The following is a 15,868-nucleotide window of genomic DNA, read 5'->3' as shown; positions in this document are numbered from 1 at the left end:
GAAATTTGTACTGAAATAGGCCTGTGTTTCCAAGAATGGATAATGAGGGGCAGCTCTGCTTAGAGAAAACAAAAATGAACCAAATAAAGGAATAATCTAAATCTTAGAGATTGGAACTGGAAATAACATCAGAATTACAGCATAGATATGAACCATAAAACACATATTGATGATTTCATGTAGTACAATGATAAATAAGCAGATGGAAACTAAAATATAATTTTTGCTTTAAGTAACAAAAACCTTTCTGACTGTGTCTATGTTTGAGTAAGTCTGGAAGGGAGCATTATCCTGTGATGATGCTCCAAATGTTCTAAGAAAGCATCTGAGCAGTGAAACATTTAGGAAACTCTATAGATTACTACCTGGTTATTATCATTGCAGCAAGACAGAATTGATAAGAGATGGAATTAACAGTGCAGTAGGCAACTGGCAATAATTTGTTGGGAACTCTCTAACCAGCTTGTTTGTGTGCATGACAGAAACATAAATAAACATGATTTGTACACCATGTCTTTATTTATTGATTATGAATCAATATACAATTCTGGAGAAAGGATTTAGTGTTTTATTTAATTTTTCATTGGTAAAAATAGTTTTTAAACAATGCATTCTAATTATACTCTATCTGTTTCCCAAGTGATCCTAGATCCCCCACGTCCCTAATAACCAAATACCAAAATAAATATTCTCTTTCTATCTTTCTCTCTCACTCACAAATACATAAAAGCATAAAATCAGAAACCAAAACATACCAAGAAAATATTAACAAGACAAAAGAATGCCTAAATTAAATTATGTGAGCTGGATTGTAACACCCAATTCTGTGTTACCCCCTCGGTACAGTTTGCGTGCCACTGTACCCTATGCGAGTCAAGCAAGGGCCTGGAGATTTAAAAAACACACAAAGAGACCTGGGTCATTTGAAGGAGATCAGCCTAATGCTGTTTATTTAGCCTTGGAGAAATCCTTATATACCCCACTGCTGCCCAAGGAATTCCACCCAGGCAGGTGGGAAATTACCATATCTAACAATAGAGTCAACAATGCCCTATAGCTAATCACCAGGAGGGGCAGAGGGAGCACAGGAACAAACAGAACTCTTAGTCATCTGACCAGAAACTGTCCTCAAGATGAGCCCCAGGGACAAGGGCAGACCCTGGCCCTACAGGTACCCCTTTTATATAAATTATGACTAGGCCTGTCTTGGGTGGCATTGAACGTCAGGCAATACCCCTTACCCGTCATGGGAAAGCATCCAGGTCAAACACATTTCCTGTCTTAGGTTGGGGTAGCCCCCCAAAAACCTTTCCCGCCATAGGCTCACTAGTCACCCATCACCGAGTTCAGCCAGATTTGTGCTGAAAGATTCTCTGGGGCAACTGCTAAGAGGACTTGCCATGTGGCAACATAGACCTGAGCTTGCCTTTGGATCTGGCAACCATGAAGATGATGCTCCAGCGCATATAAGCATTCCTTAGGAGACTGTGCCTGCTTAATAAGTCTGCCCAAATTGGATTCCTTTAAGTAAGGTCTCAGCACTGGTGAAAGAAACCCTGGTATAGTAAACTAGAATAATCTCAAGAGCCAATTAGAAATTGTATACTCCAGGGTCCATGAAAAACAGCAATAAGCCTTTAACCTAGCAGTGGACTTTAACCACAACCAATAGCAAAATTAGCTGCAATATTCATATGTAAATTTAGCTCAATTTGAATGGCCAAGGCATTTGCAACCTGCCCTGAGAGGGTATCCATTGTGCAAGCAGAAGCAACTGAGTGACTAATGGAACATCCAGCAGCTCTAGCTCTGGCAGCCACAGCAATGGCTGCATTATCACGGGATGGGTAGATAGGTCCTTAGCACTCAGACTGAAAAGACCCTCGTTTTCAAGGGTGGCGATCTCCCCCTTAACTCAATAACCCGAAACCAACAGATGCAATTAGCATGAGGTTATTTTATTAATTTCACAGGCGTCTGTGGGTGAATCAGCAGGTCTCGCCAACTGATCACACCGATCCAACTCTTTATTCAGCTTTTATAGGTTTACAGGTTACATGGGGAGGGGGGCTTAGTAACAGTAATTCTATTGGTAGGGGCTTGGGTCATCTTGGGGACAGTTCCATTCGTCTGTTCCCAGGTTTTCTCACAAGGTATACTTCATCAATTTGACAGCTGTGATAAGGAGGTCTAAGATCTTAGTCCGGTCAGCTAATCTCTTGACCAGATGTATCCCATAAAATACCCTGCTGTGGTGCCAGTTGTCCATAACAGAGACAGTATCTGACCCAAAGGTCACCTTATCTCTGTCTCCTAAAGGTTAGCTCAGTTCACCTCTGTCGTTTATCAGGACTGGCCAGGACACCATTCTAAATTTATAGGGGGGGTGTTCTGGTCTTGTAAATGAAACAGCCAGTCGTAAAATGACCTAAGCTTCCCAAACATTTGAGAAAACAGCTCCCTTTGATTGAATAATCCTTGATCTGCTGGGAAAGCTGCTGATGGTCTGTTCTCATTCTTCCAGACTTGCAACTATATATATATTCCTCATTTTTGGAATCCATATTTGTTTATTTCTTGGACTCTTCATTTCTCCCTTTTTTTTTTTTTTTTGATAAGGAATAAATTCTTAAACCCATTGTTCTTGCTCCCTGCTTGGGTTAGTCTCGGAATCTGCTTGATTAAGCATCCGGTACTGTTGGGCCAGAACCATAGTCTGTATTACAGATAATCTGTCTTTCATGAACTGAACTAGCCTATTAAGGATACAAGGTCCAAAGGTCAGAATCAAAAGCAAAATTATAAGAGGTCCCATAATTGTGGAGATCAAAGTGGTCAACCAAGGAGATCTATAAAACCATCCTTCAAACCAGCCCTGTTGTGTCTCATACTCTCTGCGTCTCTGTTTGAGACGCTCCCTAAGCTTAGCCATGGAATCCTGGATGACCAGAATGATCTGCATAGAAACAACATTCTTCCTTGAGAGCCGCACATAAGCCCCCTTCTTTAAGGAATAGCAGATCTAGTCCCCTCCTGTTTTGTAGAACCACTTCAGACAGGGAAGTAAGAGAGTTTTCTAACAGGGAGATGGAGTTTTCAAGGGCCTGCAAATCTGCACTAACGATGTCCTGAAGGTAGGCCAGCTTGTTGCCTTGTACCAGTGCAGCAGCCCCTGTTCCTATTCCTGCAGCAACCCCTCCTATCCCCAGCAGCATAGCCAAGGTCAACGTAATGGGTTCCCTTTTGGAGCGGGAACTGCCTTCATAAAAGTCCATAACAGTCTCCGGGGCATGATAGATAACGTGGGGCAGTATCTGTGCCAGTATACAATAGTCTGCAATTTGGTCAAAGACCTGGGTTGACACACACGGAGTTAGGCCCGAATTACAAGCCCACCATGTCCCTGGAGGGGGGAGCAGGTAATAGTTTCCTTTGGGGAGTGTCAGTGTGTGGTTACAAAAAGGCTGATAGGCTTGGGGAACAGTTCCTAAGCATGTTCCTTGTCCTTCTATTTGAGGGAGGGTTAACTTGTGTATGTTCTGATGCTTGCAGACCTCTGGGATGCTATTAGCATAAGTTATATTTCCAGTTATGGCTATTCCTTCATAATAAGGGGGACTAGGGGCCAGGCAGAGCCAGCAGGCTTGTGTTAACTCCGGCTGAGTGGAGTTAATGGCCGAGTATGCTCCCTCTATCAGATCGTACAATCTCTCCCCAGTATTAGGAGGCGAGGTGGTCCCTTCTGTATTAATTATAAAGACAGCAGGGGGCATTGTTGCAGCTCGGGGGGTCTTAGGTTTTTTTCTTGGGATAATAGGATGATATTCCTCATCGTGGGCATTTGCCAGTGTCAGCAGGCAAGAAAGAGAGATCAGGGACCACCACATCCCAGAAGCTGGATTTATACCCATCGAGTGTAATGCTATAGCCCCAGCCTGCAGCTGCCAAGCCGTATCAAGCTGCACCTGACTTCGGGGAGGCTTGGGTAGTTTTGATAGCTGCTGCCTGGGTCCAATCCGGAGGAGTCCCTTTTTCTCGGGTGGGATGGAGTTAGGTCTGACAGGGGCATGATTTTGATCTATTTTTAGGTGTACCTTAAAGATTAATCCTCTATTCTCTCCTCCCATATACCATCGTAGGCCCCACGTATGTCCCTTTATCCAGCTTTGATAATCCTGCTTTCCTTTGGGAGTAAAAGAAATGTTAAGGGGTAAACAGTATCCCGAGGTGCAGGACCATTCACCTGTTCCATGCCTGCAGTCCCCTGTTTTTAGTATTTTTCCAAGGGGGGGCTTTTTCCATCCATGGCGGACTATAATCTTATCCCAGGAGGAGGATGGGTTCCAATACGCATCACCTGTGGTTTCACATCCCCAGGCAGCACAAAAATATTCCCTAGGGCCTCCACATCGGTGGGCAGTAGCCTGATCTCTCCCATCCCGGGGGCAGACATAAAAATCAAGTGGAGCAAGAAGACATCGCCTAATAAGATTGGAACAGCCTTCTACCCCATCGCCTCCTGAGGTTGGTTCCATATTAAGTGTTAGCTGATCATATTTAAAAGCAGCTATGTCCCATGTCTCAAGCGCCGCAGCCAGCTGGCAAAAATCAGGGCTAAGACTAGGCCACCAGGCCCCAGGAGGGTGAAGGCCAGTGACAGACCAGACCATGTCCCCTGACTGGGAGAACACTTGCCAAGTAAGTTTTTTTGGTATGTGAGGGCTCCCCGAGACCCTGGCATCTAGGGCAAGGAGGGCCAGGGTTGTGATCAATATTAAGCCCTGACAAGTCTTTAGTGGGTTTTGGATCCATGGTGATCCTGGATCCGGACTGTCGATGAGGTGCTCCGGCTGGGCTGCTTTGACGTGCGATGCGTGGATCCAGGCAGCAATTCCGTCCACCTTCAGAGCAGTTGGGGTTGTGAGGAGTACAGTGTATGGACCTTTCCACCGTGGTTCCAAAGTTTTTGTCTGATGTCTCCGGACCCAAACGCTGTCACCTATCTTGAAGGGGTGAGGGGTGACAGGAACCCGATCTGAGTCCTGGTAGGCAGCTGCCAGGGGCTTCCAGATTTCTTGCTGCACCAACTGCAGGGCCTGCAAGTGGGCCTGTAAGGTGGGGGAGGTGGCATCGTCAGTGATATCAGAATCAAAGAAAGTTATGGCTGGAGGAGGGCCTCCATACAGGATCTCAAAAGGGGTTAATCCATGTGGTCCTGGGGTATTCCTGGCCCGGTATAATGCTAGGGGCAGGAGCTGAACCCAGTCCCTAGCGCCAGCTTCAAGCGTTAATTTTGCCAAAGCCTCCTTAATTGTTCTATTCATTCTTTCTACCTGGCCTGAACTCTGGGGTCTATAAGCACAATGTAATTTCCAATCGATCCCCAGTAACTTGGCCACCAACTGACTTACCTGGGAGACGAAGGCAGGCCCATTGTCAGTCCCGATTACCTTAGGTAGTCCGTACCGGGGAAAAATTTCTTCAAAAAGTTTCTTGACAACTGTCTGTGCTGTTTCCTTCCTTGTAGGGAAAGCCTCGACCCATCCTGAAAAGGTGTCTACAAAAACTAATAAATACCGGTAACCATACATGCCGGGTTTAACTTCAGTAAAGTCTATCTCCCAGTGGACTCCTGGGCGGTGTCCCCTGAGTCTGAGTCCAGGTGGTCTGTTCGTTTTGCCAGCGTTTATCTGGGCACAGGCTTTACAGGTACTGGTGATTTGCTGTATCAAAGTTTCTTTCTTAGGTATATAGCTGCCCATCTCCTGTCTACCAAGCAGCCTATTCATCTTCTTAGGACTCAGGTGAGTCAATTTATGCAAGTAGGAAACAAGTTCTTTTGCTACATGCATAGGCATTACAGTCTTTCCTTGAAATATCCATCGTTGCCTTTCATGGTCATAATCTGCCCCCAATCTTTGAACAATGTCTAAATCTTTCTCTGTGTAATCAAGGAAGTCCAGGTCTTTCTTTGGATTCTCCTGATCTGTTAATAAGGTTGCTAATAAGAGTTGGGGGCCCAGAGCCGCCTGTTTAGCTGTTTCATCAGCCATGCGGTTCCCCTTGGCTATTTCAGTCTCTCCTTTCTGGTGCCCTGGACAATGTATGATGCTCAATTTCTTAGGGAGGAACAGGGCTTTGAGCAGGGCCAAAATTTCAGCCTTGTTTTTAATGTCTTTTCCCTCTGAAGTTAAAAGACCCTGCCTGCGGTATATTTCTCCATGAACATGGGCGGTGGCAAAAGCGTAACGACTGTCAGTATAGACATTGAGTGTCTTACCTTCTGCCAGCTGTAGGGCTTGTGTGAGCGCGATGAGTTCTGCTCCTTGAGCCGAAGTTCCAGGTGGTAGGGCGCTGGCCCAAATTACCTGTTTCCCGTCCACAACTGCTGCTCCAGATTTTCTTTCTCCATTAAGTAGATAACTGCTTCCATCGGTATACCAAGTCAAGTCAGCCCTTTTTAGGGGTTGATCTGTCAGGTCAGGTCTGGTTCCGTGTGTTTCCGCAAGGATTTGTTGGCAGTTATGTGGGGTTTCCCCTTCAGGAGCAGGCAACAGTGTGGCGGGGTTCAGGGTGACTGCTGGGCCAAATTGCACCCTGTCTGTATCTAGCAGGAGGGACTGGTAATGAGTCATTCGAGAGTTGGATAGCCAACGGTTTGGTGGCTGGCGAATGAGTGATTCAACTGCATGGGGAGCCAAGATGATGAGGGGCTGTCCCATTGTCAGCTTTCCAGCATCCTTTATGAGCACGGCTACGGCAGCAATCATTCTTAAGCATGGGGGCCATCCAGATGCCACCGGGTCCAATTTCTTAGAGAGGTAGGCTATGGGCCTCCTCCAGGGTCCTAATTTTTGTGTGAGGACCCCTTTAGCAAATCCCTGCTTCTCATCTATGAATAATTCAAAGGGTTTTGTAATGTCCGGTAGCCCTAGGGCTGGGGCAGACAGCAGGGATCTCTTAATGGTCTCAAATGCTTGTTGGTGGTCCCCAGTCCATACAAAAGGGGCATCATTCTTGGTCAAGGGGTACAGTGGGGCCGCAATTTCTGCGAACCCTGGAATCCAAAGTCGACTGAAACCCACAGTGCCCAAAAACTCTCGAAGTTGCCTAGCATTCTTCGGGGGGGGGGGGGGGGGGCGGGAATGTGGGCAATAGTCTCTTTCCTGGCTTCTGTGAGCCATCTTTGACCATTTTCCAACTGATAACCCAAATAAGTTACCTTAGTTCTGCAAATCTGGGCCTTTTTGGCCGAGGCTCGATAGCCTAATTCTCCCAAAGTCTGTAAGAGGTCCCCAGTACCTTGTGTGCAGCCCTCTTTGGTTGTAGCTGCCAGGAGCAGGTCATCCACGTATTGGAGTAGGATCAGATCCGGGTGGTGCTTCCGAAAGGCTGCCAGGTCCTGATGGAGGGCCTCATCGAACAAGGTTGGGCTGTTCTTGAAGCCCTGTGGTAGCCTGGTCCATGTTAATTGTCCTGAAATCCCTTCCTCTGGATCCCTCCATTCAAAGGCAAACAAGGATTGGCTCTGTGGGCTCAGTCTCAGACAAAAGAATGCATCTTTTAAATCCAAAATGGTATACCAAGAATGGGTTGGAGGCAGGGTACTTAGCAGATTGTAAGGATTAGGGACTGTTGGATGTATGTCTTCCACCCGTTTATTAACTTCCCTGAGGTCTTGCACTGGCCGATAATCCCCGGTACCAGGCTTTTTCACGGGGAGCAGGGGAGTATTCCATGGAGATCGGCAGGGGGTTAATATCCCCTGGTCTAAGAGTCTTTTGATGTGTGGTTTAATCCCCTGATATGCTTCTTGAGACATGGGGTATTGTTTAATAGAGACTGGGGTAGCAGTGGCCTTTAAGGTTATTACTAGTGGCGGTTGTTGAGTTGCCAATCCCATGCCTCCTGTTTCAGCCCATGCCTGGGGATACCTTTCGATCCAATGGGCTTCTATATTTTCAGGAGCAGGTTTTTCAAATAATTTATATTCATCTTCCAATTGTAGGGTTAATATGTGGAGAGGTTCCCCTTTTGGGCCAGCTATTTTGGCCCCTCCTTTTTCGAAATGAATCTGTGCTCTCATCTTAGTAAGCAAGTCTCTCCCCAATAGGGGGTAGGGACAGTCCGGTACATGAAGGAATGAATGGGTTACCTTACCCGTAGCCAGGAGCACCTTCCTATCAGTGGTCCAACGATATTGCTTCCCTCCAGTTGCTCCTTGGACCCAAGTTGTTCGATTACTCAGTGGCCCTGTCGGTTTGGTCAGGACTGAGTGTTGGGCTCCTGTATCTACTAGGAAAGTGACCGGCTGCCCCCCAACTTGTAGAGTTATCCGGGGCTCGGGGGGGGGCTCCTGGCCCTGACTGGCCTAATCTTCATCTAGGGCCAGCAACTGAGTTGGCTGTTTCTTTGGATTTTTGGGCCTCTTAGGGCAATCTTTGACCCAATGTCCTTTTTCTTTGCAATAGGCGCATTGGTCTTTATCTTCAGCCTCCTTCTGTCTCCCATCCTATCTGGCCTCCCTGCTTCTTGCTTATTTTGGTTAACTACGGTGACCAAGATCTTAGTTAACTCCCTAGTACGCCGCCTATCCCGCTTATCTTCCCTCTCCTCTCTTTCCTTTCTAATCCTGTCCTCCCGTTCTTCTGGAGTTTCTCTCTTATTAAAGATCCTCTCTGCTTCTTTTAACAAGTCCTGCAGAGTGCGGTCTCGTAAGTCATCTAGCCTCTGTAACTTGTTTCTGATATCAGGGGCCGATTGCCAAATGAAGGCCATCGAGACATTTCCCCTTTGATCCGGACTCATGGGATCGTAGGGGGTGTACATGCGATATGCCTCCATAAGGCGCTCTAAGAAGGCTGCTGGAGTTTCCTCTGCCCCTTGAGTAACTGCTCTCACCTGAGCCAAATTAGTCGGTCGGCGTCCAGCGCCTCGAAGGCCCGCTATGAGAAGCTGACGGTAGAGACGGATACGCTCCCTACCTGCTGCTGTGTCATAGTTCCAGTTGGGTCTATCCAAGGGGAAAGCGGCGTCTACTTCATTGGGGAGTAGGGTAGGGGCCCCATCTGGTCCCGGGACATTCTTGCGAGCCTCTAGAAAGACTCGTTGCTTCTCCTCCGAGGTCAGGAGTGCCTGCAAGAGCTGCTGGCAATCGTCCCAGGTGGGCTGATGGGTAATCAGAATAGACTCAATCAAGGCCGTAAGGGCAACCGGGTCCTTGGAGAAAGGCGGGTTATGGTTTTTCCAGTTATATAAATCAGAGGCTGAAAATGGCCAATATTGGTATTGGCCATTTCCCCCCCTGTCGAAGAGGGAAGGCTTGGGAGACTGTCTCCTGGTGTTCTCGTCTGCCGCGAAGGCGGCGAGGCGAGGGGTCTTTTCTGGTGGCCCCGGCGGAAGTGGTGCTGTCTGGTCCTTCTTCCTCAGGTTCCTCCGCCTCGTATCCGGGGTGCTCTTCCTCTTGGTTCCGCGGGGCCAGGGGTGGGGAGTAAGGGATGAGCAGGAGCCGAAGGTTGGGGAGGGACAAAAGGAGAAACCCAAACCGGCGGGTCTCTGGCCAGGGATTCCCAAACGGTGACGTATGGAATCTGGTCGGGGTGTCCCTGGGGTCCGATGGAGAACACCCGTTGTTTTATCTGTAAAATAGCATCAGTGTTAAAAGAACCATCCTTTGGCCATGAAGGATGGTAAGTGGGCCACTCAGAAGTGCAAAGGAGCTGCCATGTCTTTTTCTTGATGTCAACTCCTTTCTCGTCCGCGCGTGCTCGAACATCGCGCCAGTGACCTAGAGTCAGACTTAAGGGAGTGGTTAGAGATTGTCCCATGTTAAGGTCTTTTTCAAAGTATAACAGAACCCAGACAAAACAGACAACAAGAACAAACAGACAGCAGGCCAAGAGCCACGCGGTTCGGGATTGGCTTAAAGCCGAAAACAAAAATTCAGACGGAGGAACGGAAACGGGTCTTGTTCCGTCCTCCAAGAGAGTGGCCTGTTCACCCTCAGGAACAAATTGGACCCCGAAAAGTCGGGTCCCCGAAATCCTTGGCACGTCTGCCAGGGTGGCTAGTGAGGAGTACGGAACCCGTCAGCTCCCTCCTTCACCTAGCCTACGGAGCGTTTATACGTACAAACGACTTCAAACGGACACAAACTGGCCACACAATGGAACACGCAACAAAACACACAACGGCCGGCCGGCTTACCTCCCGTTTGGCTTACCGGGTTATTGGGCAGGGGGTCGACTCGCTGAATCTCGGTGGGACCTCCAAGATGAAAAGACCCTCGTTTTCAAGGGTGGCGATCTCCCCCTTAACTCAATAACCCGAAACCAACAGATGCAATTAGCATGAGGTTATTTTATTAATTTCACAGGCGTCTGTGGGTGAATCAGCAGGTCTCGCCAACTGATCACACCGATCCAACTCTTTATTCAGCTTTTATAGGTTTACAGGTTACATGGGGAGGGGGGCTTAGTAACAGTAATTCTATTGGTAGGGGCTTGGGTCATCTTGGGGACAGTCCCATTCGTCTGTTCCCAGGTTTTCTCACAAGGATTTGACAGCTGTGATAAGGAGGTCTAAGATCTTAGTCCGGTCAGCTAATCTCTTGACCAGATGTATCCCATAAAATACCCTGCTGTGGTGCCAGTTGTCCATAACAGAGACAGTATCTGACCCAAAGGTCACCTTATCTCTGTCTCCTAAAGGTTAGCTCAGTTCACCTCTGTCGTTTATCAGGACTGGCCAGGACACCATTCTAAATTTATAGGGGGGGTGTTCTGGTCTTGTAAATGAAACAGCCAGTCGTAAAATGACCTAAGCTTCCCAAACATTTGAGAAAACAGCTCCCTTTGATTGAATAATCCTTGATCTGCTGGGAAAGCTGCTGATGGTCTGTTCTCATTCTTCCAGACTTGCAACTATATATATATATATTCCTCATTTTTGGAATCCATATTTGTTTATTTCTTGGACTCTTCAAGACCACTACAGCTAGTTCCTCAGGATCCCAGCAACTCTTCAGTTGACAAGCCAGTATCTCCTTGATCTCTTGGCTCTGTCCTGTCTTCAGGCTTCTGGACAGGAAAATCCACAGCATGCACCAGATGCTCAGGTACCCATATTGGATTGTCAGCATCCTGTGGGAAAACACAAACAGCCCCTCTTCCCCACAGCAATACAGGATCTGGACCATACCATGTGCCATCTGCTAGATTCTTCCATTTAACCTGAGGCATCCCGGAAGAATCTGGCGCCAGTGTCGGTCAGCAGCAGTATGAGATTGAGCATCAACAGTCAAAAAATTTAAAATGTATAAAATAAAAGACAAATGGTCTGTGGGGGTGGAACCATATTCCCCCTTTTTTGTTTTATGCAAATAGGCTTTGAGCGCATGATGTGCCCGTTCCACTATAGCTTGTCCTTGAGGATTATAAGGTATTCCCATTTTATGAGAAATGAAAAAGTCAGAACAAAATTTAGCAAAGCCAGTGCTGGTGTAGGCTAGCCCATTATCAGTTTTTACAGTTTTTAGAACTCCCATGTAGGCAAAAGCCTGGAGACAGTGACTTTTAACATCACATAATTTTTCTCCTGTATGAGCTGAGGCAAAAATAACATGAGAATATGTATCCACAGTTACGTGAACATATTGCAAACGCCCAAAAGAAAGAACATGGGTAACATCCATTTGCCATAAATGATTAGGAGCAAGCCCATGAGGATTAACTCCCAAATGGGGAACAGTTAAAAGTTCTGTACACAGAGAACATTTTTTTAACAATGTCAGTGGCTTGCTCTTGAGATATCTTAAAATGAAATCTTAACGACCCAGCATTGAGATGAAAACAATTATGAGCTTTTTCCACGGCTTCAGAAGATTCTAGACTAACTGCACAAATTTGGCGGGTAAGCTGATGAGCCAATGCATTCCCCTCACTCAAGGGACCAGGGAGGTCAGTATGCCCTATATAAATGGGAACAGACCGGGCTCAAAGCAAAGTCTGAATAGCCAATAGCTGCGTCTGGACTGGAGATACAGAGGCAATATAAGCTGCAGTTTCCAAAGGTGCAAGAATTTTGCTTATATACTGACTATCAGTAAAAAGGTTAAATGGAATATCACCATATTTCTCTAAGGCCATTTGTACAGCGATCAATTCAGCCACCTGAGCAGATTTAGTATCAACTGGCTGAATATCAAAATCCCAGTGGAAGATCCATCAGTAAACATATTCCGAGCCCCTGCCAGAGGCTGCAAAGAAATAACTTTAGGGAAACATACCGGATGATTTTTGAAAAAGGTGACCAACTTATCAGAAGGATAATAATTATCAAACTTGCAGGGATTAGTGCATAAAAACAAGGTCCAGTCTTCAGCAAAATTTTGTAACCAAGTTATTTCTGCATGGGTATATGGTGTAATAACCTTATCAGGTAACATTGCAAAGGTTTGCAAACTAAGTTTATACCCTTTCTGAATAACACATAGCACAGCTGATGAGTACGAGATAATGAAAGACCCCCAAAGAGGACCTTCCCTCAGGAGGAGACCCCGAGACCCAAGGATCAAGCCGAGACCACGGATGCAAACTGCAAGAGGTTTATTAGGTAGTCACAGGTACCTTCGGGCAGCAAATTCACTTGGGAGACTTGCACACCGCTAGGCAAGGTGACTCCCCTATTTATAGGGTAGGGCAAGCAAAAGCGCGAACAGAAGCAGATGCCTGGTTACAGGGTTGTCATTGGTGGATTCAAATAGGGTGGTGGGTTCATCTTGGAGACATGCGGGGAACTCAAGGGGTGGAAGCAAAAGCGCGCGAACAGAAGCAGATGCCTGGTTACAGGGTTGTCATTGGTGGATTAAAATAGGGTGGTGAGTTCGCCTTGGAGACATGCAGGGGACTCAGATAATAGCTGACTTGGCCCTATCTAGGGTGTGGAACGGGTCCCAGGGACTTTCTATTCCCCGTTTGGGGCCAAATGGCTGACCACAGATATCTTTTTGGCGCCTAAGGGCCCTAACCTTTCATCTGCCCTGTTTGTGTAAGCCCTGCGAAATGGCGTTACTGCTGCTAGCTTATTGTCTTTGGGTAGAGGTTTTTTAGGGGTTTTTCAATAACACTTTTTACAGGTGACACGTGTTCATGTACCCACAGGATGGGTCCTCGCTGCCAAAAAAACTCCAGTAATGAGTATGAGCAGAGGCAAGCTTTTTCTCAATTAAAGTAATACATTTCCTTGCCTGAGGTGTCAACTCATGAAAGGAGGTTGGGTCTGGATTCCCCTGCAGAATGTCAAAAAGTGGTTTTAAGTCTCCAGTGGGAATTCCCATACTAGGCCGGACCCAATTGAGGTCTCCAAGCAATTTTTGAAAGTCATTCAAAGTTTGTAGTTTATCTAAGTGAAGAGTAACTTTCTGTGGTTTTACTCCTGTCTGCAACAGCTGATGCCCCAAGTATTGATATGGAAACTGTTGTTGTACCTTTTCAGAAGCAATTATTAACCCAGCACGTGCTAGGCATTCTTGCAAATCAGCAAAAGCCTCAAGGACTATCTCTGGGTTCTGTCCAGCTAATAGGATGTCATCCATATAGTGAGTTACATACAATTGAGAATATTTATACCTTATTGGGGCAATAACCTGGACCACAAACATTTGGCAAATGACAGGACTATTGGACATGCCCTGGGGCAAAGTTACCCATTGGTAGTGCCTGTATGGTTCTTTGAAATTTATAGATGGTACACTGAAAGCAAATTTATCAGAGTCCTTAGGATGCAAGGGAATTTTGAAAAAACAATCCTTCAGGTCAATAACTAAAAGATGGTATCCTGCAGGCATACCCACAGGCTGAGGCAACCCAGGTTGAGTTGTCCCCATAATTTCCATACAATCGTTTACTGCTCTAAGATCTTGCAGCAGCCTCCATTTACCAGACTTGTTTTTTAATAATAAAGACAGGAGTATTCCAGAGAGAAGTGTGTCCGGCCTCTAGCTGTTCCTGGACCAGAGTATGAGCAGCCTGTAATTTCTCCTTGCTTAGGGGCCATTGCTCTATCCATACAGGTTTTTCAGTTTTCCATTTTGTGAGAATGCTTTCTGGCTACTCTGCAATGGACCCTAAGAAAAATTTCCTAACCCTGCACGCTGTCCAGGTAACTGTTGTATTATTTTCTTGTCCGCTAAATCTGCACATCTCCCTGTAGATTTTTGCCCAAACTCCGAAGAGGGACAAAGCGCTGGTTAGATAGCATGCACTGCACAGGTTCAGTGGTCAGAACTGCTCCCATAGCTTGCAAAACATCTCTTCCCCACAAATTAAGAGGAAGGTGTTCCAGGACAAATGGTTTAAAAATGCCTTTATGGCCTTCTTCATCCTCCCAATTTAAATACTGAATACTGCACTCTGGAGAACTGGCCATTCCTACCCCCTGTAAAGTCGTGGGGGCTGGCTGCAGAGGCCAGGCTGCAGGCCAATTTTTTTTAGCAATCACAGAAGAATCAGCCCCTGTATCTGGAAGGCCTTGGAACCTTTTCCCATTGATTGTTAGTGTAAGTGTCAGTTGGTTCTCTAAACTAGAGACCCAAAAAGCTCCAGGGAATCCTGTGGAGCCAAACCCCTTGTCCCCTCGTTCTTGTGTAAAGAATGGATTAGTAGAGCGAAACATGGGCAAAAGCACTAGTTGAGCTATTCTCACTCCTTGAGGGATGACAAGGACTCCCATACCAGCTTCAATCATAATTTTAATTTCTCCAGTATAATCACAGTCTATAATTCCTGGTAAAATTTTAATTCCTTTAAGCACAGAACTACTTCTACCCAAGACTATACCTACTTAACCCTCTGGAATAGGTCCAAATACTCCAGTCCCCAAGGCCTGCATACCCATTTGTGGGGTCAATACTGCCCCGGCGGAGGTACAGAGGTCTAGTCCTGCACTTCCTGAGGTGCCTTGAACAAGGTCGTAGACTGTGAAGAGTTCCTTTGAGTAATGAATCTGATGGGAGCAGCAAGCCCTCTCATGGCCCCGTACACTTGTGTTTTGGGGGCCTGGGGCAGGATCCTCTTCCCGTTTCCCGACATGGGGATGAGATTTCCTTGACTGTCAGTCTTAGAGTGACAGTCTTTGGCCCAATGAGCCCCCTTTTGACATTTTGGGCAAATACCTGAATTTCCTCTGGGCTGATTAACTGCCCCTTTACCCGCAAGGCAGTTTCTTTTGATGTGTCCTGACCTTCCGCATTGAAAACAATTCCTTGACCTAGCTCCGCCTTGACCTTCCTTAAGGGCAGAAACAATTACTTGACCCATCCCATGAGTACTATCAATGTCCCTGCATAACCGGATAAAGTCATTTAAATTTCCATTTCTATGGGGGCATAAAACCTCTTGGCAAAATCTATTAGTATTTCCGTAGGCCAATTGCTTTATGACTAGCATAGCTGAGTCCACATCCCCAAAAATGTGACTCCCCAACTGTAGCAGGTGGTCAATAAACTCAGAATAAGGTTCTGAAGATCCTTGAAGGGTCTTAGAAAGCTGATCTCCTGTTCCTTTGTTAGGTAAAGTTTTCCAAGCTTTAACAGCTGCAGCAGCTATCTGAGCATAAATCGCAGGATCATATGCAATCTGTGCTGCTAAACCAGCATACTGTCCTTCACCAGTTAACTTGTCAAGGTTATGCTGGGGGAAACCCGCCATTTTTCCATGCGGTCTTTTTGCAATTTTCCTGCATTTCACCTCTCCATAACAAATAATCTCCCCCTGAAAGACAAGCCCTGCAAAGCTGCATCCAGTCACTGGGTGTAAGGTTGAGTTCTGCAAAGGATTCCAATAAAGCTATAGTGAAAGGAGCATGAGCT

At 46.4% G+C, this 15,868-nt stretch overlaps 1 protein-coding gene across 1 annotated transcript; it reads right to left on the bottom strand.

Moving 5' to 3' along the window:
• Positions 1–2,924: 2,924 nt before the first annotated feature.
• LOC119805800 lies at positions 2,925–9,827 on the bottom strand. The gene is given in 4 exon segments (XM_038317608.1): positions 2,925–7,136; positions 7,139–8,496; positions 8,499–9,462; positions 9,528–9,827. Coding segments are annotated over 4 exon segments (6,834 nt in total).
• Between the last annotated feature and the right edge of the window lie 6,041 nt (positions 9,828–15,868).

The sequence above is a fragment of the Arvicola amphibius genome, unplaced genomic scaffold (assembly GCF_903992535.2).
Source record: "Arvicola amphibius unplaced genomic scaffold, mArvAmp1.2, whole genome shotgun sequence".
In the NCBI taxonomy this organism is placed as follows: domain Eukaryota; kingdom Metazoa; phylum Chordata; class Mammalia; order Rodentia; family Cricetidae; genus Arvicola; species Arvicola amphibius.
This window is presented reverse-complemented; position numbering and strand designations above follow the sequence as displayed.